The sequence below is a fragment of the Moschus berezovskii genome, chromosome 3, assembly GCF_049115385.1.
Source record: "Moschus berezovskii isolate FMDL1 chromosome 3, NW_MosBer_1.0, whole genome shotgun sequence".
NCBI lineage: Eukaryota > Metazoa > Chordata > Mammalia > Artiodactyla > Moschidae > Moschus > Moschus berezovskii.
Window position 1 is genome coordinate 13,284,637 of NC_142462.1, and position 25,840 is coordinate 13,310,476.

At 47.8% G+C, this 25,840-nt stretch overlaps 1 protein-coding gene across 1 annotated transcript in view; it reads right to left on the bottom strand.

Moving 5' to 3' along the window:
- Positions 1-25,840, bottom strand: part of ABCA13 (ATP binding cassette subfamily A member 13) — a 338,145-nt gene that overhangs the window by 277,277 nt on the left and 35,028 nt on the right. Inside the window, exons 9-12 of the mRNA XM_088834807.1 lie at positions 21,156-21,350; positions 16,371-16,535; positions 15,307-15,484; positions 9,623-9,762 (exon numbers count right to left, since the gene is read on the bottom strand). Coding sequence (XP_088690933.1) covers positions 9,623-9,762; positions 15,307-15,484; positions 16,371-16,535; positions 21,156-21,350 — 678 coding nt within the window. The remainder of the gene's footprint in view (positions 1-9,622; positions 9,763-15,306; positions 15,485-16,370; positions 16,536-21,155; positions 21,351-25,840) is intronic.

Here is a 25,840-nt window from a genome sequence, read left to right on the forward strand (position 1 = left end):
GGGTCACAAATAGTCAAACACGACTTACCAACTGAATGACAGCAATGTCCAGTAGTGGGATTGCTGGCTCGTATGGTAGTTTTATTCCTAGCTTGTTAAGGAATTTCCATATTGTTCTCCATAGTTCCTGTATTAATTTACATCATCACCAAGAGTGCAAAACTGTATTTATTTATTGCTGCTGGTAGCGCAAATGAGCATAACGTTTTTGTGAAACAATTTGGTATCATTAAAAATATTCATAGTCACTGACCTACAAAAGCTTCCTTGCCTTTTTCCCTCAAAATAAAAGGATGCTGTCCTAAGGAAATCATTGAAATGAAGATGCCTCTATGTGTGTGAGTGTGCACATTCAGTCGTGTCCGACTCTTTGCAACCCTATAGACTATAGCCTGTCAAGCTCCTCCGTCCATGGAATTCCCCAGGCAAGAATACTGGAGTGGGTTATCATTCCCTTCCCCAGGGGATCTTCCTGACCCAGGGATCGAACTCACGTCACTTGCATCTCCTGAATTGGCAGGTGGATTCTTTGCCACTGAGCCAACTGGAAAGCCTCATGAAGATGCCTATGGCCACATTACTATAATTCTATACCAAAAACAGTCTAAATGCAAAGAGATAAGATTAAAGAGGGTTTGGGAGTCCAATCACACACCTCTGCGGTCACAAGGGCACAGGTCACACCAGCTCAGGGGCTGGAAAGAAGCAAGGGGCTCCTGCTCCTTCCCACAAGGATTCCAGGACAGGATGAAGCACTCACCAGCACATGGCTGCCTCTGCTACCTCCTGCCCTCCCCACCCTGCACCTGTGCCCACCCCCTGCTTGGCTGCTAGGGGTCTGAGCAATAAAGCGAGGTGCAGCCTGTCCATACGCCTCCCTCCTGCCTTCACATGACCCTGGGAGATGTGGACCCACATGATGTCTGTGTTATTTACCCGCCTGGGTAAGTGTGAGCCTCTGTTCCTAAGGATGAGCAAGCATGGGAAACACCAAGGGGCACATGAAGAGATCCTTCTATTCAAAAGACGAGGCCAGTGTATGCATCAGAATAAAGGTCTTTATTTGGAACTGATTTAGGGTAGGACAGGAGAAAATGTATAAAGCAACTATTGTGTATTTCAAGAAACATCCAGGAGCAGGGAGGAGGTGGTGAGGAGGCCTTGTGACACGGGAACGACCCCACAGGAAGAGGTGCGACCCAGAGGCTGAGCACAGGCTCCGAGTCAAAGCAAAGGGGACAGACTGGGGACGGGCCTGGAGCCATAACAGAGACCCCACTCCAGCCCTCAGAGGAGGCTGGAGACAAAGAAGGAAAAGGACAAGCCAGAGACAATCAAGACAGATGTAAGCGATCCAAGCCAGGGAGGACAGAACTCAGAGCAGAGAAAGGGCTGGAGAACAGGCCCAGTCATCACAGGAGGGGGAACCAGCACTGCTGAGTCTACACATCTGAAGACCATTTCTGGTTTTGTTTTTTAACTGAAGTATAGTTTGCTATCCAATATATATAAGTTACAGGCATACAATATAGTGATTCACAATTTTTAAAGATGATACTCTATTTATATAGTTATTATAAAATATTGGCTATATTCCCTATGCTGCACAATATATCCGTGTAGCTTATGTTATACATAAGAGTTTGTACCTCTTACTCCCCAACCCCTACTCTGCCCTCTTCTCCCCACCGACAACCACTAGTTTATTCTCTGTATCTGTGAGTCTGCTTCTTTTTTTAAGGGTTGTCTTTTTATTACTTTATTTGCACTGGATCTTTGTTGCTGCATGCTGGGCTGTCTCTAGGTGCAGCGAGCAGGGGCTACTCTTCACTGCCATTCGCAGACCTCTCATTGCGGTGGCTTCTCTTGTTGCAGAGAACAGGCTCTGGCGCCCTGGCTTCAGTAGTTTTGGCTCTTGGGCTCTAGAGCACAGGCTCAGCAGTTGAGGCACATGGGTTTAGTTGTGCCTTAGTTGCTCCACAGGCAACAACTACAATTCCACAGGAAGCGGACTCTTCCTGGACCGGGGATCAAACCCATGTCTCCTACATCAGCAGACAGATTCTTATCCACTGCAACACCAGGAAAGCCCTGCTTCTTTTTTGTTGTATTCACTAGTTTCATTTTTTTTAGACTCCACATTTAAATGATATCATACAGTTCTTGTCTTTCTCTGTCTGACTTATTTCACTTAGCATAAAAAACTAAACACATCAGCAAACAAAACAGAAACACACTCTGAGATTCAGAGAACAAACTGGTGGTCTCCAGTGAAATAGGCAATGGGGATTAAGAGGCACAGACTTCCTGGAGAAGCCCTCCCCACTTCAGGCAGCAGCACTGGAAACTACTGGAAGCCTCATGGGCACCAGATGAACCGAGCAGATCAAAATAACAGCACAAAGCCTGTAATGATTAAATGTCCCTGGAGTCACAGCCTACAAATGAGGATGAGACCTGTGTGTTAAACCTGAACAACAGACTGTCTGCAAAAACGAAAGGTATTTCTTACAGTCTCTGAACGTAACAGTCAAAATGCCCACAATACAACTGAACATCACCTGCTGCACATAGAACCAGAGAACTCACAAGCAGTCAACCGATGCCAATATTGAGACAACCCTGATGTTGGAGTGATCTGGCAAGTATTTTAGAGTTGTCATCATAGAAATGCTTCAACAAGCAATTAAAAATTATCTTGAAACAAATTAAACAGCAGAAAATCTCAACAAGAAAATACAAGTTATTAGAAAGACAGATAAGCACAGGGCAGTACAGAACTGGAAATCGCCGTAACAAGAAGTATTTTAAATTTGCCAGATGTACTCTTCTCAAGTAGAAGAGTAGAAATGACAGAGGACAGGACCAGTGAACTTGAGGACAGGACATTACACATCAATATGAGCAAGAAGAAGAAACAGAGAAGGTGGCCAGAGCTTCGGGGATCTGTAGGACAATAACAGAAGGTTCCGTGTTTGTATCTGAGTCCCAGAAAGACAGGAGTGGGGCTGAAAAGCTATCAGGAGAAATAATGGCTGAAAACTTCCCCAAACTGCTGAAACAGAAAACTTACAAAATCAAGAACTTGAACAAAACCTTCAGAAGGGTATAGGGAGACCAGGAGGCTCGGAGCCCGGAGCCCCACCTGAAGTGGGCACAATTCTCAGAAATGCCACAGCCTCAAGTCTTGTCTTCACTTCTACCTCCTTGGGAGAAACTGCTTGGGTCCTCTTTTCACCTATCGATCACCTAATAACTGCTGGTTCTAGAAAACAGCCTCTCTTACTTGCAGTTAACTGACTTTAAAAAAAGAGAAAGAGGTGACTGGGTTGCAACATGAGATCTTGCTGCTGCTAAGTCACTTCAGTCGTGTCCGACTCTGTGTGACCCCATAGACGGCAGCCCACCAGGCTCCCCCGTCCCTGGGATTCTCCAGGCAAGAACACTGGAGTGGGTTGCCATTTCCTTCGGTGTGGGTTTATTTTTTTCTGCTCATTATTTTCTTATTTACATCACCCTGCTCCCTCCTCAGCGTTCAGACTATTTGCCTATTGCTTCTAAGGGGAATGAGGCCTGAGGGACCTGGAGGAGACCAGCGAGGTTTCTGAGTCAAAGGACATGAGCTGGAGGCCAGGTTGGCCAAGGACCATGGAGAGACCCTGAGCAAACCATCCCAGCTCTGAAGCCAGGTTTACAAAGCAGCCTGGTGAAGGTGCTCATCTCTCATGGTGCTTGGATGTGGCTGACTGCCTGTCTGTCCTGGCTCAGCCATCTCACAGCTGTCACCTTAATTAACCTGTGGCCTTGGACTCGGGGACAAAATGATGATGGTGCACAGACATCCGAGGTCTGTGCGGGAGCAGCATGCACCTCGGGGGCTGGGGATTACCTAGTTTCACAGAACAGCGTATTCCCAGACCTACTGACGCTGCTTTCTTAAGAAACCGCTGCTTTACAGGGCATTACATCAAACTAGTCTATTTGTAAATGTAATTGCTTTTTCTCTGGGCAACTTTGCTGCGTTTTGATAAAATGTTCCGTGTTGAACATTTCCACCCACCCAAGAATCTCGCTCCGGGGTGAACACTGAGGACCTACTTTCAAATGAGTGAGCTGATGCCTGCAGTCAGACATCCAATGAGTGCGCGTTCTGCTCCCTCCGAGGGGCTCCCAGGGACAGTCGCTGCCCCCTGGGGCCACAGAGCTCTGTGCACACACACAGTCCTGAGTGCAGGGCGCATGTGCCTCCAGCCTGTGCCAGGTTCACTGACAGACTCCAGTCCTGGGAGGCTCCCACCTCGCGGACATCTTTCATCTTTGACAAGCAGCAGAAAGCTGAGCATTTTCATTTCTATTCAGTTACTTAATCATCAGGCTTTATGTGGCTTAATGGTAAAAACACCAGTAGCCTCTGTCCATCTGTAACCTGGGAGGCTGACTCTCATCCTCCCAAAGTTCCCCCGAAGGCAGTCAGGGGAAGGTGGATAAATACCACTCACCAATACACAAAGGCATAAAATTGTGCAGAGCGTCTGATCAGGAATCGAGTGTACCAGGCTGATAATAGTAAAGGGTGCTGCAGGTACAAGCTCTTTCCCACATGATAACCTAACACTGTAAATACTGCTGGTAAAAAGCATATAGCTATGGAGTCCACAATATGCTTCCGTGTACCAGCTAATGAGGGCTTCCCTGATGGCTCAGCGAAAGAATCAGCCTGCAAGGCAGGAGACACAGGAGACATGGGTTTGATCCCTGTGTGAGGAAGATCCCCTGGATAGGAAATGGCAACCTACTCCAGTATTCTTGCCTGGAAAATCCCATGGACAGAGAAGCACGGTGGGCTACAGTCCACGGGGTTGCAGAGTCAGACACGACTGAGTGACTGAGCATGCATGCACCAGCTAATAAATATGGGAGAGCAAACCTCACCAGCCTTCACCATGTTCCATCTGTAAAATGGACCTAGCAGCACCTACGCACAGGCTTCCCTGATGGCTCAGCAGCAAAGAATCTACCTGCCAATGCAGGAAATGTGGGTTCAGTCCCTGGGTCGGGAAGATCCCCTGAAGAAGGAAATGGCAACCCACTCCAGTACTCTTGCCTGGAGAATCCCATGGACAGAGGAGCCTGGGGGGCTACAGTCCACGGGATCACAAAAGAGTCGGACACAACTCAATCATTTTAAACAAGCACTTGCCCTACTGGGTTCTTCTGAGAAGTGAACTAGAGAGGATGTGGGAAAGTGTCCGTGATGGCTCCTGGAATCTTGGAGAAGCACGTGGTTCAATCTGCATCTGAACGTGTTTATGTGAGTGCAGAACCAGGAACGGGTGTCTGCCCACACTGCCCCCGCCCCCACACCTCATCCCATCAGAAGCCCTAAGGCCAGCAGTGACCAGCACCCCCTACCATAACCTCCCATAACCACCCATCCTGTGGGAAGCAGTCTTCTCACCGCCCCCCTGCCTGGTGCTATCGCTGGGGATCCATGTCCCATTTGCCCACAACAAGCTCCTCTGAGGACAGAGATGCTCTGTAAGCATATGCATGCCAGGGTAGGGATACAGTGAGGTGTGACAGAGAAGTAAAACATGGGCCTTGGAGACACACAGACCTGGGTTCAGAAGTCACCACTGCCCCCTGCTAAGAGATTCTGCCATGCTGACTAGCCCCTGAGACTCACCTGAGGAGTGAGTGAGGTCACTGCTAAAACCCCTCGTGGGTGTGAGGGCTGGATGAGGTTCCAGCAGGGTCAGGACTACAGGCAGGAATTCCTCCCTAGTATTCCTCCCTTGCCCTCCACTCAATACATATTTGATAAATTGAGACTTAGCACTTAAGATCTGATGAGCTTTGTACTTTAATTCCATGTACGAGCATGCTCAGTCGTGTCCCACTCTTTGCAACCCCATGGACTGTAGCCCACCAGGCTCCTCTGTCCATGGGGTTTCTCAGGCAAGAATACTGAAGTGGGTTACCATTTCCTCCTCCAGGAGCTTTATGGGAATTCCTTATCCCTCAGGAGCCCCAGGTCCCTAGGATGAAGAAGCCCAGGCGGGACCTGCTGTGTGGGTATCCGGTCATCCCCCCGCTCCAAGTCCACACTCAGGCCTGGTCTGAAGGGCAGGGCTGGCCCATGCTGGCTGCTTCAATGTGAAGCTCTGCCACAGAGATCCAGGGAGCTGCTGGGGAGGCTTCTCCTCTTGATCTCACTGTGGAGTTCCCCCACCCCAGCAGGCAGCTCCTCCAGAGGCTCCCTCAGAGGCTTCTCCTCTTGATCTCACTGTGGAGTCCCCACCTGGCAGGCAGCTCCTCCACAGGCTCCCTCAGAGGCTTCTCCTCTTGATCTCACTGTGGAGTTCCCCCACCCCGGCAAGTGGCGCCTCCAGAAGCTCCCTCAGAGGCTTCTCCCTCTTGATCTGTGGATCCACACCCGGTAGGCGGCTCCTCCAGAGGCTCCTCAGAGGCCTCTCCTCTTGATCTCCTGTGGATCCCCACCCGGCAGGCGGCTCCTCCAGAGGCTCCCTCAGAGGCTTCTCCCTCTTGATCTGTGGAGTCCCCACCCAGCAGGCGGCTCCTCCAGAGGCTCCTCAGAGGCTTCTCCTCTTGATCTCCTGTGGATCCCCACCCGGCAGGCGGCTCCTCCAGAGGCTCCCTCAGAGGCTTCTCCTCTTGATCTTCTATGGATCCCCACCCGGCAGGCGGCTCCTCCAGAGGCTCCCTCAGAGGCTTCTCCTCTTGATCTCACTGTGAAGTCCCCACCCGGCAGGCGGCTCCTCCAGAGGCTCCCTCAGAGGCTTCTCCCTCTTGATCTGTGGATCCATACCTGGCAGGTAGCGCCTTCAGAGGCTCCCTCAGAGGCTTCTCCCTCTTGATCTGTGGAGTCCCCATCCAGCAGGCGGCTCCTCCAGAGCCTCCTGGTCACCCAGCTCCCACGCATCTGGCCCCCTGAACACAGCACCTTTCCAGGCTCTTCTCCAACAGCAGAGGCTGCTGTGGCCTGGCACCTCCTTGTGGGTGACTCCCTGCTGCAGATGATGCCCCCAGGCCTGGCTTGGTCCAACCTCACTCAGAGTCACCGAGTATAGACCTTCTCCAGCCCCCGCATGCAGATGCCTCTGAAACCATACCAGGATGGCTCCTGGGCAACCTGGCCACCCAGCTGGCCAGAACCACGCTCTCCCCAGGGAGGTCGAGACCCCAACCTTGGTTGGAGGCCACGTCTGGTCTTGTCCCTTCCTTGGACACCCTCCTAGCCCAGCAGAGAGGCTTCATGCTTTAAAATTCTCTTCACGTCACTAACCGGCCCATCACCCTCGCACCTTGCTACAGGGGTAACACTTCCTCTTAACTCTCCCTGCTGTTTCTCTTGGTGGAACCCTGACCCACAGGCCAGGAAGGAAGCCTGTGGACACTGCTCTCAGAATGAATCTCTCACCACATTATTTCTGAGTTATTTCTTCAGATGTTTGTCTTCTCTTTCCCCACTGCAGGGTGAGCTCTTCAAAAAGAGGCTGGTCACACTAGCTGTTACAGTGCAGAATATAGCCCAGTATATAATACTAATAATAAATTCATTTTTTGTTGAATTTTTAAAGTTGAATTTAAAATAAAGCTGTGTTATAGAGCCATTTTCTATGAAATTTCTAAAATACCCACAGTCCTTAAAAGCTTAATGCACTGAGATTATCTGAATAACACTGGCTTTGGCTTCAGGCCCCTCTGAAGCACAGCCCTGAAAGGATGAATGCCTGACGCCCATCTAGATTAACGTCACTTCACTGTGAGAACCCAGGCTTTTGGTAAATACCCCTCCAAACGGACATTTTCAAGATAAAAGCAGAAGTTATCAAGTACATTCACAATCAGTTCAGTTCAGTCGCTCAGTCATGTCCGACTCTTTCTGACCCCATAAACCGTAGCAAACCGTAGCACACCAGGCCTCCCTGTCCATCACCAACTCCCGGAGTTTATCCAAACTCATGTCCATTGAGTCGGTGATGCCATCCACCATCTCATCCTCTGTCATCCCCCTCTCCTCCTGCCTTCAATCTTTCCGAGCATCAGGGTCTTTTCAAATGAGTCAGCTCTTCGCATCAGGTGGCCAAAGTACTGGAATTTCAGCTTCAGCATCAGTCCTTCCAATGAACACCGAGGACTGATCTCCTTTAGGATGGACTGGTTGGATTTCCTTGCAGTCCAAGGGACTCTCAAGAGTCTTCTCCAACACCACAGTTCAAAAGCATCAATTCTTCAGTGCTCAGCTTTCTTTATAGTCCAACTCTCACATCCATACATGACTATTGGAAAAACCATAGCCTTGACTAGACCAACCCTTGTTGACAACGTCTCTGCTTTTTAATATGCTGTCTAGGTCGGTCATAACTTTCCTTCCAAGGAATAAGCGTCTTTTAATTTCATGGCTGCAATCACCACCTGCAGTGATTTTGGAGCCTGAAAACATAAAGTCAGCCACTGTTACCCCATCAGAATAAACAGTGGCAAATACAGCCCCTGAGCTGAGTCACAGGTGGGAAAGAAACTCCACATGGCAGCCGTAAGGGAAAGGAAACATGAACTTGTAAAACCTACTGGACCCAAAATAACCCAACTGCTTAGATGACTGCACACCACCACTAACTTTTAAGCCTTTAAGTTGTGAGCAGCATCTGAAGCCTGGAAGTTCAGCACTAATAGGACTGGTGATTCCTCCTCGGGTCTGACAGGCCCCATGGCCTCCTGAAGCCCCTCAAAAGTGTCTGCGGACTCATAAGGCACCGTCAGAAAAAAAGGTGAGACTGCGGGAAAACATAGCACCATCATCTCAGAAGAAAGTGTAAATATGACCAATGATAAATCCTGAATTGAACGGGGCTTCCCAGGTAGCGCTAGTGGTAAAGAACCCACCTGCTAATGCAGGAGACCTAAGAGACCCGGGTTCAATCCATGGCTCAGGAAGATCCCCTGCAAGAGCATGGCAACCCACTCCAGTATTCTTGCCTGGAGAATTCCATGGACGGAGAAGCCTGGCGGGCTACAGTCCATGGGGTCACAAAGAGTCAGACACAACTGAAGTGACTTCACACGCACGAGAAGGTAAGAAGCCTAAGAACGGGAAAACGTACAGAGCTGTGCAATGTCCAAACTCCTCCAGGGAAACTCTCTACCTCTTCAACTGAGCTTGCCTGCCATCAGGCAGACTGGGGCGGGGACCAAGGAATGAAAGTGGGGGCACCAAAGGCTCGCCACCAACTTGGGAAACGACACGACCGAACCCAGACTACAAACACAGGGTCTGCCTCTCCCTTCATCACCAGATACCCAGCTATTCTCCACGTCCTCCTGGGACCACCTGACCGGCCTCCTTCTTTCTAATTGTTCCCCCGGCATTAGTTACTCCCTCAGATGTCCTCTGAGAGAATGACGCAGCATGTCTAAGCTCAACAACAAAGGGCACAGCCAAAAAAAAAAAAAAAAACCAAGGCAAAATGAATGGTCATCAACGTAAGAAAACTGTGTGTAATCTGAGCTATACAACAATCATGGTAAATATTTTAACAGCCTGCTCCCCACTGCACTGCTTGTATGGTCTATAACACCCCCATTCAGTCACACTCACCTTCTGAATGACTTTATTAATCTCTGGAGTGTTTGGTGTATACAGTATTTTTCCATGTAATACAGGTTTTAGGAAGGACCACACCAAAGCGCCATTTGGAGACTGCAGAATTTCCTGATAAAGCTTCAAGCAAAATGGTGCTGTCACCATTAAAAAAAAAAAAAACAGAAAAAAAGTGTTACTCATGATACAGGATGCCCAGGATAACAGGAGAATTTACTTATATAGCCATGACACCTCACTTTCAAATGATTTTTGATTGATTTCATGATTCAATTCTGAATTGGGGCAGTAAGGTCAGAAATGAATTTTTGGTCCCTGTCATTAGCAGTTCTTTTCTCAAAACTTTGTCCCCATCGATATTTTGAATGAGAAGGAGATAACGATTTTCACATTTTTAAACTAAATCATCAGTAAAGGTACCAAATAGTGACAAAGACACTTGAAAATGAAAACAGTGATGTAAAAGGAATGCATCTGGTGTTTAATCTAGAAAATTTTCATTTAAACAGTCACAGTATCAAGATTAGAATTATCTTTTTCTTATGAAATGCTACAGGCTTTTTCATAATGCTAACAATTTACTTTATGTATCCAGGCTTCCCTTTGCTGCATTTATGAAGAACTAGTGCACTGACTACTTTTGTTAGATTAAAGAGCCTAGCTTCCATCCAAATATCAATTCCTCGTGATGGCACTCATACCTGCTGTGGTGCTGGTTGATTTCAGTGGAAGATTTACTTGACCAAACCAATAGATACCTAATGAAGGTGGCACCTTTACCACGATAATGATTAGTAATCAAATATAAAAGATTTTAAGCTAGTGATAAATGCTTCAGTATAAACCATTCTTTTACTCCCAAAGAGAATATTTAAAATGAAAATATTATCTTAGCTTTGCTACCATTATCTGTAATAGCCAGTGTATGAAAATTACTGTTATGATAATTTTCACTATTAGTTTCATCTTTCTAAATTCCCCATTTGAAAGTAAAAGCAAATTCCTTTTATTCAAAAAACACAATAAAATTGAAAGAAATAATTTCACAAAATATATATTAAGTTCATGATTCCATAATGATTTTTATAGCATTAAGTATAGAGGTTATTCTTCTTACTGATAAATATAACAACTTACACTTTAAATTATAAGCTTAATATAGATGGTAGCAATTTTTAGCTTGGAAAACACATAAGAATATGAACATAAAGAGAAATCTGAAACCAAGAATCCTGACATCTGCCACTTGGGAGATGTGTGAACTTGGGCAAGTCACTTAACCTTCTCTGAGCTACTATCATGTCAACAGAAAAATGAAGGTATTAGTATTTCCTATGGTTACTGTGATCAGTTCAGTTCAGTTCAGTCGCTCAGTCGTGTCCGACTCTTTGCGACCCCATGAATCACAGCACGCCAGGCCTTCCTGTCCATCACCAACTCCCGGAGTTCACTCAAACTCATGTCCATCGAGTCGGTGATGCCATCCAGCCATCTCATTCTCTGTCATCCCCTTCTCCTCCCGCCCCCAATCCCTCCCAGCATCAGAGTCTTTTCCAGTGAGTCAACTCGTCACATGAGGTGGCCAAAGTATTGGAGTTTCAGCTTCAGCATCAATCCTTCCAAAGAACACCCAGGATTGATCTCCCTTAGAATGGACTGGTTGGACCTCCCTGCAGTCCAAGGGACTCTCAAGAGTCTTCTCCAGCACCACAGTTCAAAGCATCAATTCTTCGGCGATCAGCTTTCTTCACAGTCCAACTCTCACATCCATACATGACCACGGGAAAAACCATAGCCTTGACTAGATGGACCTTTGTTGGCAAAGTAATGTCTCTGCTTTATAATATGCTATCTAGTTTGGTCATAACTTTCCTTCCAAGGAGTAAGCGTCTTTTAATTTCATGGCTGCAATCAGCATCTGCAGTGATTCTGGAGCCCAAAAAAATAAAGCCTGACACTGTTTCCCCATCTATTTCCCATGAAGTGATGGGACCAGATGCCATGATCTTTGTTTTCTGAATGTTGAGCTTCAAGCCAACCTTTTCACTCTCCTCTTTCACTTTCATCAAGAGGCTTTTGAGTTCCACTTCATTTTCTGCCATAAGGGTGGTGTATCTGCATATCTGAGATTATAGATATTTCTCCCGGGAATCTTGATTCCAGCTTGTGTTTCTTCCAGCCCAGCGTTCCTCATGATGTACTCTGCATATAAGTTAAATAAGCAGGGTGACAATATACAGCCTTGATGTACTCCTTTCCCTATTTGGAACCAGTCTGTTGTTCCATGTCCAGTTCTAACTGTTGCTTCCTGACCTGCATACAGGTTTCTCAAGAGGCAGGTCAGGTGGTCTGGGATTCCCATCTCTTTCAGAATGTTCCACGGTTTATTGTGATCCACACAGTCAAAAGCTTTGGCATAGTCAATGAAGCAGAAATAGATGTTTTTCTGGAACTCTCTTGCTTTCTCCATGATCCAGCGGATGTTGGCAATTTGATCTCTGGCGCCTCTGCCTTTCCTAAAACCTGCTTGAACATCTGGAAGTTCAAGGTTCACATATTGCTGAAGCCTGGCTTGGAGAATTTTGAGCATGACTTTACTAGTGTGTGAGATGAGTGCAATTGTGCGGTAGTTTGAGCATTCTTTGGCATTCCCTTTCTTTGGGATTGGAATGAAGACTGACCTTTTCCAGTCCTGTGGCCACTGCTGAGTTTTCCAAATTTGCTGGCATATTGAGTGCAGCACTTTCACAGCATCATCTTTCTGGATTTGAAATAGCTCAACTGGAATTCCATCACCTCCACTAGCTTTGTTCGTAGTGATGCTCTCTAAGGCCCACTTGACTTCACATTCCAAGATGTCTGGCTCTAGGTCAGTGATCACGTTATCGTGACTACCTTGTTTGTGAAGATCTTTTTTGTACAGTTTTTCTGTGTATTCTTGTCACCTCTTCTTAATATCTTCTGCTTCTGTTAGGTCCATACCATTTCTGTCCTTTATCGAGCCCATCTTTACATGAAATGTTCCCTTGATATTTCTAATTTTCTTGAAGAGATCTCTTGTTTTTCCTATTCTGTTTTTTTCCTCTATTTCTTTGCATTGATTGCTTAGGAAGGCTTTCTTATCTCTCCTTGCTATTCTTTGGAACTCTGCATTCAGATGCTTATATCTTTCCTTTTCTCCTTTGCTTTTCGCTTCTCTTCTTTTCACAGCTATTTGTAAGGCCTCCTCAGGCAGTTATTTTGCTTTTTTGCATTTCTTTTCCATGGGGATGGTCTTGGTCCCTGTCTCCTGTACAATGTCACGAACCTCCGTCCAGAGTTCATCAGGCACTCTATCTATCAGATCTAGTCCCTTAAATCTATTTCTCACTTCCACTGTATAATCATAAGGGATTTGATTTAGATCATATCTGAATGGTCTAGTGGTTTTCCCTACTTTCTTCAATTTAAGTCTGAATTTGGCAATAAGGAGTTCATGATCTGAGCCACAGTCAGCTCCTGGTCTTGTTTTTGCTAACTGTATAGAGCTTCTCCATCTTTGGCTGCAAAGAATATAATCAATCTGATTTCGGTGTTGACCATCTGGTGATGTCCATGTGTAGAGTCTTCTCTTGTGTTGTTGGAAGAGGGTGTTTGCTATGACCAATGTGTTCTCTTGGCATAATTCTATTAGCCTTTGCCCTGCTTCATTTTGTGCAAGTAACAGGCCAAGTTTGCCTGTTACTCCAGGTGTTTCTTGACTTCCTACTTTTGCATTCCAGTCCCCTGTAATGAAAAGGACATCTTTTGTGGGTGTTAGTTCTAAAAGGTCTTGTGGGTCTTCATAGAACCGTTCAACTTCAGCTTCTTCAGCATTACTGTTTGGGGCATACGCTTGGATTACTGTAATATTGAATGGTTTGCCTTAGAAACGAACAGAAGTCATTCTGTCATTTTTAAGATTGCATCCAAGTACTGCATTTTGGACTCTTTTGTTGACCACAATGGCTACTCCATTTCTTCTAAGGGATTCCTGTTAGTGTGATAATCATTTGACATAATTGTATGAAAGAACCCAGAAGGACTGGTCCTCAGTGTTAGCTGAATGACTGGATGGATGGATGAACGGATGGCTGGATGGATAGATGAGTGGATGGGTGGATGGATGGCTGAATGGATGGACAAATGAGTGGATGGATGGTTGTATCAATAGATCAATGGAAGGATGAATGGATCCATAGTTGGAAAGATGGAAGGATAAATGGATGGATAAATGGTTGAATGATTGGATTTGATGAACAAATCAATAATCCTCAAAAAAACCCATATGTAAGAAAAAAGAGGAAATGAGGATTAGTATAGGAGACAACAAAATCATTCACATTAATAGCCTTAATGTGTGTCTACACTGCCACACTATATGTTGTTCAACAGCCACCCAATCATCCATCAGCTGATGAACACACCAACACACTGTCTCTAGGGCAGCTCTGGGGACACCTTGCAACTCCTCCTTTACACAGTCCAACTCTCTCCCTCTCCCTTCCCCTCGCCCCATCAACACCTCCACCTGTCCCAGGCACAAGATTAGAAAGAGGTGCCTTGGGTACAGCAGACGGAGGTCTAAGATGGCCTCAAGGAACTCACTCCTTCTGTGTGGACACACCCATGGTCAGGTTATCCCGGCGTGGTGCAGGGATACTGACTTGCAGTTCATTGAAAGGGACATTATCTTGGCTGAACCATCAGCCAAACCCTTTAAAAGAGTCCAGAAGCCTCCCCATCAAAGAGATGCACTGCTGTCCTTAAAGATGCAGCCACCAGGGCTCCTACACCTGCAGGAAAGTGAGTTCTACCAACAACCACCTCCAACAAGGCCCCAGCCCCAATCTACACGCTCACTGCAGCCGTGTCAGTCCCGACGGAGGAGCCAGCTAGTCAGTGCTCAGACCGGGCCCATACAGACTCTGAGATGATGGGTGTGTGCGTCCTAAACCACGGACTTGCTGTGCAGCATGCAGGAGTCATTAATACACTGGGACACACCAGAGCATGGTCCTCGACAGTTAGCAGGCCTCACTCCCACTATCTCTCATAATAGCCTTATGAGGCAGGTATTAAATTTCCACGTTAAACACAAGATAAACATGATTGAGACATGAAGTCTCAGGACCGGAGACATATAACTTGCTGGTGGGACTGAACAGTCTAAACCTTTATCAGCACCCTTACCCTTAGTCTGTCTTTCTAACCAAAATGCATCCACTTAAAGTGGGGCCAGGAAATCACTTTTAACTCTGCTGTTATTTGCTACTGAGCTTTATCTAAAGGCAAGTTTGTGGGAGGACACATACAGCTCTCCTGGCTTTGTGAGACAGCCATCCTGCAGGAACCAAAGCCCGGACCTCTCACTGTCACTGCCTATCCCGGGATCCCAAAGGACTGGGGCTTCAAGACGTAGTTCCGTGGCATCACAAGTGACAGAATTAGCCTGTGCTCAAGGGTCAGGGGTCCTGCAAAGCCAACTGCCAGGCCAGCATTCACTGATTTTATACTAAATGAAGGAAACAGGTTGGACAGCGGAACAGGAAATTCTTGGCAAGTATGGTCCCCCATTTTCCACACAGACTATCTTGTACAAAACAGGGCTAATTATCAAAATGCAAATTAATCTAAACACATATGGATCACTGTTTTCTTACTTGAATCTTCAGGAATGTTGAATTTCTCTTTGTCATCTCCTAAGAGTTCATTAACTCTAGGCAAGTTAAGAAAGGTGTCAGAGCTGCTGAAGAAAGACACTTGGTCCTTGCAAACCATCTTCATCAAAGACTGGAAAGAACCAATGGCTGAACTTCTGGCCTGGTTACTCTGTGAAGCCTGAGAACAAAAGAAAAATAAATCCCAGGCAAACGGTGGCTTAGAGTGATTCCCTCACAGGCTCCTGAGCCTGCTGTCCTTCCTCCAAAGGAACACAGAAGACTGCCACCACATCAAAGGTATGGAATCTGAGCGTTAGTCTTTTCTGTCCTTGATTTTGCTGGTCTATATGCTTGAAGAGACAAACGTCATACACACACATAAATTATTAATCAATAAATATCACTAACTCAGACTAATCAATAGTATGACTATGTGTCCCTACAACCAAATTTCCCAAATGCCTGAGGGTTATCAAAGCAGCCCTCGGCTGATGATCAACCCGAGTACTGCCTCCAAGGCAGGTCCAAGGACATACCACCTGCCCCTCACCCTGCCCCTCCCCTTCAGCAGGCCCCCACACAACCCCCTCCCCACCATTCATTCCAGGCAGACAGAGTCCAAGCTAAACGAACCTCAGGATACTAACCTCACTGGACTGTGTGTTTGTATCTGCGATACGTAATCTGTAAGCCAATGATTTGTGTGCAAAAAATGTATTGAGGTTTTTGAAAGCAATGTATTCTCTGAGAAGCTAAAAAGCCCTTGGAATCTCATTTGTGTGGATGATCAATTCTGTGATTTCTTAGGTCACAGAAAACACATGTGCGTGTATGGATGTGCATCCCTGGAGTCTGCTTCCTCGGATTTTGAAGGACACCCCAGGCTTTGCTCATCATCACGATGTCATGACACTAACACCTCCAGAACCATTAAGAGGTCTCCTCAGCCCCATGCTTGGTCATCAATGCACATTTCCGACGTTGAAAGAGAGAGAAAAACAAAGAAGCACACACAAAGACACGGTGGATCCACACCTTTTCTGGGGTCAAGATCAAACACCCACCTGCTGGAAGTCAGGTGCATCCAGCAAAGCAGTGATCTTCAATTCACGGAGGAATGCAGGAAGGCGTTCAAGGACGCGGCCAGCTCTGGGAAGCAGGTGGCTGAGGCTGGACACGACATCCAGCAGAGCACTCAGCAGGGTGCTGGCTTCAGCAGGAAGCAGAGTCTCAAAGGAAACACAATAGAACCAACGCTGGACTTGGGACCTCAGGCGCCTCGTTGGTACAATGGAGTAAAGAGTGTTATTTGATTTTATTCTCTTGAGCCTGGGAGACGCCTCTGTTGTGCCCTCTGAGGTCCCCTCTATCAGTTCCATTTCTGGAGCACACTCTACCACACCGGGATCGTCAGCTTGTAAAGCAGGGGCAGATGTGACCTATTGTTAAAACCGAAATCACTTGCAAAATTCTTCTTTCTAGTACTTTTCTAGTGGTCCAGTGGTTAAGACTCCATACTTCTACTGCACATGGGAAGGATTTGATCCCTGGTTGGGGACCTAGGATCTCACCTGCCACGTGGCCAAAAATAAATGAATAAATAAAACAATGAGTGCGTGTGTGCTACGTCACTTCAGGCATGTCTCACTCTGCAACCCCATGGACTGTAGCCCACCAGGCTCCTCTGTCCATGGGATTCTCCAGGCAGAATACTGGAATGGGTTGCCATGCCCTCCTCCAGGGGATCTTTCTGACCCAGGGATTGAACCTGCGTCTCTTACACCTCCTACGTTGGCAGACAGGTTCTCTCTTTTTTTTTTTTTTCAGTTCAGTTTCTTTTTTAATTGGAGACTAATTATTTTACAATATTATATTGGTTGGTTTTGCCATACATTGACATGAATCCGCCCCGGGTGTACATGTGTTCCCCTTCTTGAACCCCCCTCCCACCTCCGTCCTCCCCATATCCTCCCTCCAGGTCATCCCCATGCACCAGCCCCAAGCATCCTGTATCATGCGTTGAACGTGGACTGGTGATTCATTTCACATATGCTAATATACATGCTTCAATGCCATTCTCCCAAATCATCCCACCCTCACCCTCTCCCAAGAGTCCCAAAGACTGTTCTATACACCTGTGTCTCTTTTGCTGTCTCATATACAGGGTTAAGGTTACCATCTTTCTAAATTCCATATATATGCGTTAGTATACTGTATTAGTGTTTTTCTTTCTGGCTTACTTCACTCTGTATAATAGGCTCCAGTTTCATCCACCTCATTAGAACTGATTCAAATGTATTCTTTTTGATGGCTAAATAATACTCCATTGTGTATACGTGCCAAAGCTTTCTTATCCATTCGTCTGCAGATGGACATCTAGGTTGCTTACATGTCCTCGCTATTATAAGCAGTGCTGCAATGAACCCTGGAGTTCATGTGTCTCTTTCAATTCTGGTTTCCTCGGTGTGTATGCCCAGGAGTGCAATTGCTAGAAGCCCAAAATAGCTCGCATCTGTATCCAAAGGCTGAGTCTTAACCTTGAATATTCACATTTACAAAAGAATTGAATAATTAAGCATTCAATTTAAGAGGTTAGAAAACAAGCCAACAAAATTATCCCTAAAGAGATCAAATAAGGAGATATTTAATAATAATGATAAAAGCAGAAATTAATGAATTGGGAAACAACAGCAAAAATGCTAGAACTAAAAAAAATATTTCTGTCTTTGGGGTGCTCTGAGTGGAAATTTAAGAAGAGGGTCAAAGTGAGACAGTTGTTACGTGTGCAACAGTGTCCACTGACCCACTGCCTCCCTGGGTCACAGCACACACATCCTTTCCAGTCCTCCTCGCCCCTGCAGGCTGTGTGCTGGGGCTGGTTTTGTAGTGAAGAACCTGAGTTCAGAGAGATACAAGGTTTCCCACAGCATTGCAGCTGGATGGCCAGGGCCAGGAGAGCAACCTGGGTGCTTCAGAGACATCAGCATCTCCTTATCCCGGGACCCACCTGTGCCATCCCCACTGGCATGCTCTGCACCTGACAGGAATGGCAGCCTCTCGGTTCGGGGATGTGAATTCCATGGAAGCAGGGATTTCTGCCTGCCGTGGTCACTGATGTGGCCACAGGGACTAGAACAGCCTTTGGCAACACTGGCTGCTTAGCACAGGGAACTCTACTCAACGTTTTATAATGATCCATAAGGTTCTTTCCCCTTTACTATAAGGGGAAAGGAGCTTCCCAGGTGGCTCAGTGGTAAAGAATCTGCCTGCAGTGCTGGAGATGCAGAAGACTTGGGTTTGATCCCTGGGTTGGGAAGATCCCCTGGAGAAGGGCATGGCAACCCACTCCAGGATTCTTGCCTGGAGAATCCCATGGACGGAGGAGCCTGGTGGGCTACTGTCCATAGGGTCACAAAGAGTCGGACACAGCTAAAATGACTGAGCACACATATATAAGGGGAAAGAATGTGAAAAAACAGTTATGTATGGATAAGTGAGTCACTGCCATTTATCTGAAACTAACACAGTACTACAAACCAGCTATAATTTAAAAGGTTAAAAATTTATAAAAAGATTGTCATGGGATTTCCCTAGCAGTCCAATGGTTAAGACTTTGCCTTCCAAGGCAAGGGGTGTGGGTTCAATCCCTGGTCAGAGAGCTAAGATCCCATGTGCCTCCTGGCCAAAAAACCAAAACATAAAACAGAAACAATATTGCAACAAATTCAATAAAGATTTTTAAATGGTCCAGATCAAAAAATAGTTTTTTTGAAGACTGTGTTAGGAGAAAATGTCAACAAACAAACAAATGAACAAAAACTTCCAAAAAATACCAGTCTCTGGATGACTGGGTAAATCAGCAAACACTGCCTCTTCCCACAGAGATGGAGGCTGCACAGTAGGCCTCCTCCCTCTGCTCTCATCTGAATTTCCAGGTTTGCATACTCAGGCCTTGGCCCCTAACAATCCTGCACCTGGCACACGGCTGCTGGCTCTGCCCCCGACCTGCCGGACAGAAGCCCCGCTCTCTCCCTCACACACTGTCTCTGCTCAAAACAAAGCTACTGTCCTCAGTTAAGGCAACAGACACCCTGGACAGGAGCAAAGGGAGCGCAGGCTCCTGTCACATTTTCACCCGCCCTTCTAACTGCAGGTGCACCTGAGAAGCTGCCCTCAGGGACACTGGCTGTTGGGTGTGGCCAGATTTGAGACCTAGCACCTATGGCCAGAGGAACACACTGGACATTAACCGCAAATGGTGTCTTGTGAAATGCACCTTAGCTTCGCTGTCATTTGAGAGGCCCGGGGTGTAGGCTAAGCCTGCTGATGGGCTTGGTGTGGTTCCCATGTGTGTCCGCGGGGCTCTAACACCGAAGCATCACCATGGACCAACAGGCTTCCCTGGAGCCTGGCGACTAGAAGGAGCTGGTGTTACTAACAGTGGTGTCAACTTCATGGTGTCTGGGAAAGCAACTCCAACCCAGTATTCCGTCCTTCTGGCCCTTGTCAAAGTAATTATCTGGGCCCAGGAAGCACCAGTTTCAAATCGGTCGCTTCTGTGTGCATAAGAGCTGGCCTCCACCAGGCGGCATGTTTCCCAAAGTGCACGTAGCACAGTGCAGAGACCTGCTGAGCATGGGACCCACCCGCCTGCACGCGAGCTGGAGGCCCAGACACACCGCGATGCACACGGCCTCACCAGTCATGGAGACATTAAGGACACATCCATTCTCCTGCTTGTGGGCTTGAAATGAAAATTCTGAAATGTTCAGAATTAATTTTCATTCTGAGAGTTATTCTTTGTTCTGTGTGTGTGTGTCTGTATGTGTGTGATCCAACATCTACCCACTGGATTCTTGGAGTTACTGAAAAGAGGGAGGCCACGAAGGAAACAGGACTGGACTGGCAAATCTGCCTTTTCCTGAGCCCAAAACTGTCCTTTGGGATGTGGAGCGCCTAAAGCCACCGTGCTAACTCCAACGGGCCCAGATGCCGGCTGATCTCCCTGGGGAGAAAGCTGGAGCAAGACCAGCCCCTAGAGGTCAAGGGTGAAGGGTCTGGAGGCAAACAGAGTGGAGGCCGGCAGATGACGAAGTTCTAGAAGAGGCAGGACCAGGAGTGCAAGGCCGAGGCCCTGAGCCACGTGTGCGATCCCTCGGGCATAACTCCTGTGTGCGGAGGGCGACCAGGCTCCCCGGCAGCTGTCCCCACAGTCACCTTCGGCTCCTTCTCACTCACACCGTATGCTGGGTCGGTTCCTCCCATCTCCCTCCCGTCACCTGCGGGGCGTGGGCATGGTGGTGGGCGGGAGGTAGCAAGTTGGTTCACACAGGAAGGGGCTGCCCCATGCCCCCACCACCTGCACACCTCCTTCTGGACAGGCCCTGGCAGAGGTGGGCACGTCCCCTTGTGGGACAGTCCGTGTGCCCCAGGATGTAACGGGGGGCAGAGGAGGTCACGGCCAAGTAGGGGAGTGGCTCTGACTCGGAGGGGCCACTGGGGATGACGGGCAGCAGAACCCAGGCTCCCAGAGAAAGGCAGACCAGTGCTCATCAGAGAGGATGGAGCAGGTGCTAAGCTCGGGTGGTGACTCTGTTCGCTGGTCCTTCCCCACTGAGCACACTGACTGCCACCAATGCTGGGCCAAACGTCCTGACGGGCCTAGCTGCAAGGACCCTACAAAATCTCCTGAGGCACCCTTGATTCCGAGCCCCCCAACCCAGAGGTGGCACCCAGGAGGCTTGGGGACAGGCCAAGGCTGCGAAGTCTGCACCTGCCTTGCTGGCCCTGATGCACCCATACCGGCCCCCAGGCTGCCCGAGCCAGGCCAGCAGCCGTCCTCCCCTTACTTTGTAAATGAAGTTCCGCAGGTCCAGGTTTCGAGCCAACATCACAATCATGGAAAACACCTGGGCCCTGGGGAGGCCACAGAGCTCCCTCGCTGCAGACTCAGACTTTTCATCTTCGGGGAACTGGAGCAGGAGCCGAAGAACGTCCCTGTTGCAGCTTCCAGAAAAAGCCACTGTCAGGGCACTGGACAGCACCTGTGTCGAAGCATGAGGGTTGGATGTGACTATGCCTGAGACATGCAGCCCCCAGACTCAGAACGCCCCCAGTGCTGGGACCTTGGAAAGCCCATTCTCCCAAGATGCTGAGGCTTTACCTGCAGTTTCATAGATTCCCCAAACTCCGTGCTATTTCAAACATTTTGAATGGAAAGATTTACAAAATGTACACATAATCCCCTGAATCTGTAAGCAACAGTGATGACTTGGGGCCTTCAGGCCGCAGCTGCCTCCCGCCCTCCACCCAAGCTGCCCTCAGCAGTCATGCCTGTGTCCCTCCCTCTGACAGTGAGTCATAGCCTTAGATCTCAAGTTATCAGGTTTTTTTATTTTCCACTGTCATCAGTGCGAACTATTTTTTTTCCTCCATCTCCAATTGGACACCAGATTTCCAAGCCAGTTATCATTTTCGGAAAGAAAAAGCAAGCAGAGTGAAAAGCAGGGCCTGAGGACAGCTGTGCTGCTCTTGGGCGCACCGCTGTTCCCTCTGGGAGAGGGCCAGGGCTGCGGCTCTGCCTGGGAATGAATTCCGGTTAATGGTCTTCCGGTTAATGTGACAAATTATAAAGCAGAATTTAAAACAAGCAGCAGACTTCCTGCTGTGTTCATACTCTGATGGCTGCGATTACTGCAAAATGTTCTGGCCAAGAGGGACTCTCTGTGAACAAGAGCTGCTGTTCGCTTATCAGGATCCTTGTGAACATGGAGAACTCATCAGACGCTTTCATGTAATGCCATAAAGAGACCCTAGAATCATTAAGAAGTAGAATGATGGATTAATGGGGGTTCTCCAGAGAAACAGAAACTATAGGACGTGCATCTTCCAGGAGAATTTTTTTAAGGAATTGGCTCACTCAGTCGTAGGGACTTGGCAAGACCATGCTCTGCAGGGTCGGCTGGCATCAGGGAAGCCCAGGGACAAGCCAATGCGGCAGATTAGCCCCAAGAGCCAAGTGGAGGCAGAATCCCTCTTCCCCGGGAAGCCTCTGTCTTTTTACTTAGTCCTTCAACTGATTGGATGAGGCCCACCCACAGTACGAAGAGTAATCTGCTCAAGACTGGACTGCAAGGAGATCAAACCTGTCAGTCCTAAAGGAAAGCAATCCTGAATACTCACTTTGAAGACTGATGCTGAAGCTGAAGCTCCATCACGTTGGCCACCTGATGCAAAGAGCTGACTCAATGGAAAAGACCCTGATATTGGGAAAGATTGAAGGCAGGAGGAGAAGAGGGCAACAGAGGATGAGATGGTTGGATAGTGTCATTGATTCAATGGACACGAGTTTGAGCAAGCTCAGGGAGATGGTGAGGGACAGGGAAGGCTGGCCTGTTGCAGCCCAAGAGGCTGCAAAGTCGGACAGAACAGAGCAAGTGAACAACAACAGCCATCTGCACAAAGTCTACAGATTTCATTGTTAATCTCATCTAAAAAATAACTTCACAGGGACACTTAGACTGCGATCTGGCCACATATCTGGGTACTGTGGCCTAGCCCTACACACATACAAAACTAACCATCGCAAACGGAGCGAGAACTTAATATGCTGATGGACATTTTGAATCTTTAAGAGAGATGTTGTTTTCATGCCTAATTAACCGAAAGCTCTTTTTCCACAGGGGACTTATGAGGCACAGATGCACCTTGGGCCAGAGTTCCTTGTTCCCCGGTTTCCATCGTGGTCTCTAAGGGGGGTGCATGCCTCTGGCTGAAAGAGGGTCTCAAAGAGGGGTTGGGGGGTAATGCACATCTACCCATCACTTTGATTAGGTAAGCCCCTCTTTGGCCAGTTCTGTAAAACAGACTTCCATGGAAGTTCTCCCTGAGTCGGGATCGCTGCCCCTGGTCTCACGTGGGCGCCAACCAGAACCAGCTGGTGAGGGTCCCTCTGCACCGTCTCAGCATCAAGCGTGGTGCCCAAGCAGGACCATATCCCACGCATCTCTTAGAATTTAGCCCCAAAGCCAACATTTGCCTTAAAACTTGTATAGATGTCTTTCAACCAATGGGGAGGTCCCAAGGCTGCCTTCATGCCAAAACCTTATGACCACACCACACAGGAACAGTGCCTTGCACCGTGTTTGCTTCCATACCTGCTCTGTGCTTCCCTACTTCATTTTTTATCTTTGTTTTTAATTTTACTGTGACCACTTTTCCTGTTCAAAAGGCACCTGAAACAGGCAGGGAGTAAGAAAAACAGAGAAAATACTCAGTTCTGTTGGACTCGAAATATCATGGCTGAGTCCATTTTGGAGTCAGTCATCTTTCAGCTCCGACTGGTCGAGGCAGTGTAATTAAACATGGGGATGCCAAGTTGCCAGCACCTTTCCTGTGTGCCCACATCTGCTTGGAAAACTGCAAGGAGCCAGGGGCCCAGGGCAGACAGCTCCCCACCACTGCGATCCAAGCACACAGGCACACTCTCAATGAGACATTCATTCGTGTTCAGACTCCCTGTAAAAGCGGAAGTGATTGCCAGGAGAGAGATTTGCATTTTCAGCAGGAGCTTGTTCCCTGGGATCTGCCAAAACCCTAACTGTGCTCAGAGCAGCAGTTCAGAGGTGGGTTTGCACAGCTGGTAATTTGAGACTCAGACGCGCGCAGAGACACTGGGAGGAATCCCCATTCTCAGCCTAACTGTGACTGGAGGAGAAGCGCCGACAGCAACGGGGAGGAGGGGGACATCCCGGGAGGTGACTGGGCCACCGCAGCTTCTCCCGAAGCAGAGAAGCGCAGCTGGATACTAGGCACCAGTTTCTACAGGACAGAGAAGAGCTGCGGCCTGGCTCCCAGGGTGCCATCGGGCTCGGATCCGCCCACACAATGAAAAGGCCTGGATGGGGTATGATGAGAGGGCGGGGATGGCTCCAAGGCCGTCTGGGAGGGCTGCAGCCACACACAGCGGGCAGACCGTGGGGAGGACTCAGGAAGGATCCAAATAAGACAACTCCAACCTCTCCTGTGTGACCTCCCAGAGGTCAGCACTGTTAGCCTGACTTTATCCATCTGAGCTAAAGAGACGACAACAAGACCCAAAAGTGCTCCAAAGGGAGAACCAAATGAGATCATTATAAACGACATGCAGCCCAGTGACATCCATTACAGCTGACAGAGGCTAACAGCAAAACCAGAGCTCGACTTACTACAATGTGAAGACAGATGTGCAAGAATCAGATGGGTTTATTGACTGAAAAGTACTGAATTCAAGAATGAGAGTTAAGTTAGTGAATTCCTTCTTTGCTCCCATACTCCCATGAAAAGTCTGTGGGCCAGCATCAAGCCCCCCGTCCTGTCCTGAGGTGGCAGTAAGGGGGAGAGCCTGCCCCCAAGACAGTCACCCACCAGCTGCAGGCCTGGTGCGAAACTCCACTCCCCCCCAGGACCCCCACCCCAGCCCATCCCCAGGGCCCCCTCCTCCCAGGGCTTCTGACAGTATAACGTTCTATTACCAAGAGTGTTTCAGAAGCTAAGAAGAAAGTTAAAACCACCTTAGCTTTATCTCTTAAAGTAAACTTTAGAAATGACTGGCAGATAATGTCAGTCCTGGTGTGAATTCTGATCCTGGGTTAGCCACAAGCCCTTCAAGAATATGGCAATTGCTAAAACCATGCCAGATCAATACAAAGTCATTTTCTTTCGAAGGCAGAGTTATTAGACTAGTATGTTACCAGGGCACTAATGGTAAAGAACCCTCCTGCCCAATGCAGGAGACATAAGAGACACAGGTTTGATCCCTGGTCAGGAAGATCCCCTGGAGGAGCGCATGGCAACCCACTCCAGTATTCTTGCCTGGAGAATCCCATGAACAGAGGAGCCTGGCGGGCTACAGTCCATGGGGCTGCCAAGAGTCAGTCGTGATTGAAGTGGCTTAGTACACAGGCTCACACGCTCACACACAAGTTACTAGCTGTGCTACAGCGGGGCTAAGAGCGCAACTGTTAAACAGGTGTGGCACCTCCTCAGGTCACAAGCCTCTTTCTACATATAACACGAATGACGATACAGAAGGTGTGCTTTTCTCCTTTGTGACTGGCCAAGACGAGAGACAAATGACACTCTTCAGAGTAGATCAGGACTGAAAACACCTTGCTGGTTAGAATAATTGGCCAGAACCAGTAAGAAATACTTTCTGCAGAAATTAATGCAATCAATCTTAAGACTTAGGCTGAAAAATATTTACCTAAGTGTGAGTAATAAAACAGAGGCCCCATTAGAGGGGGCCATTCAACGTTTTTGTTTCTTTACTGGCAGTGAGGGTCTGAAGTTCCCCAAGTTAAAACAACCTTATGTAAGCTCCGGTCTGAAGCCACAGGGGTGGGTTACCTGCAGGCACAGCAATCACCAGTTCCCTCAGGTAAGATTCTGCATGGCTGGCAGTGCCTTTTTTAAAAAATATATTTATTATTGATGCATTTGAATGCACCACATCTTAGTTGCGACACTCGAGATCTTTGATCTTCACTGTGGCATG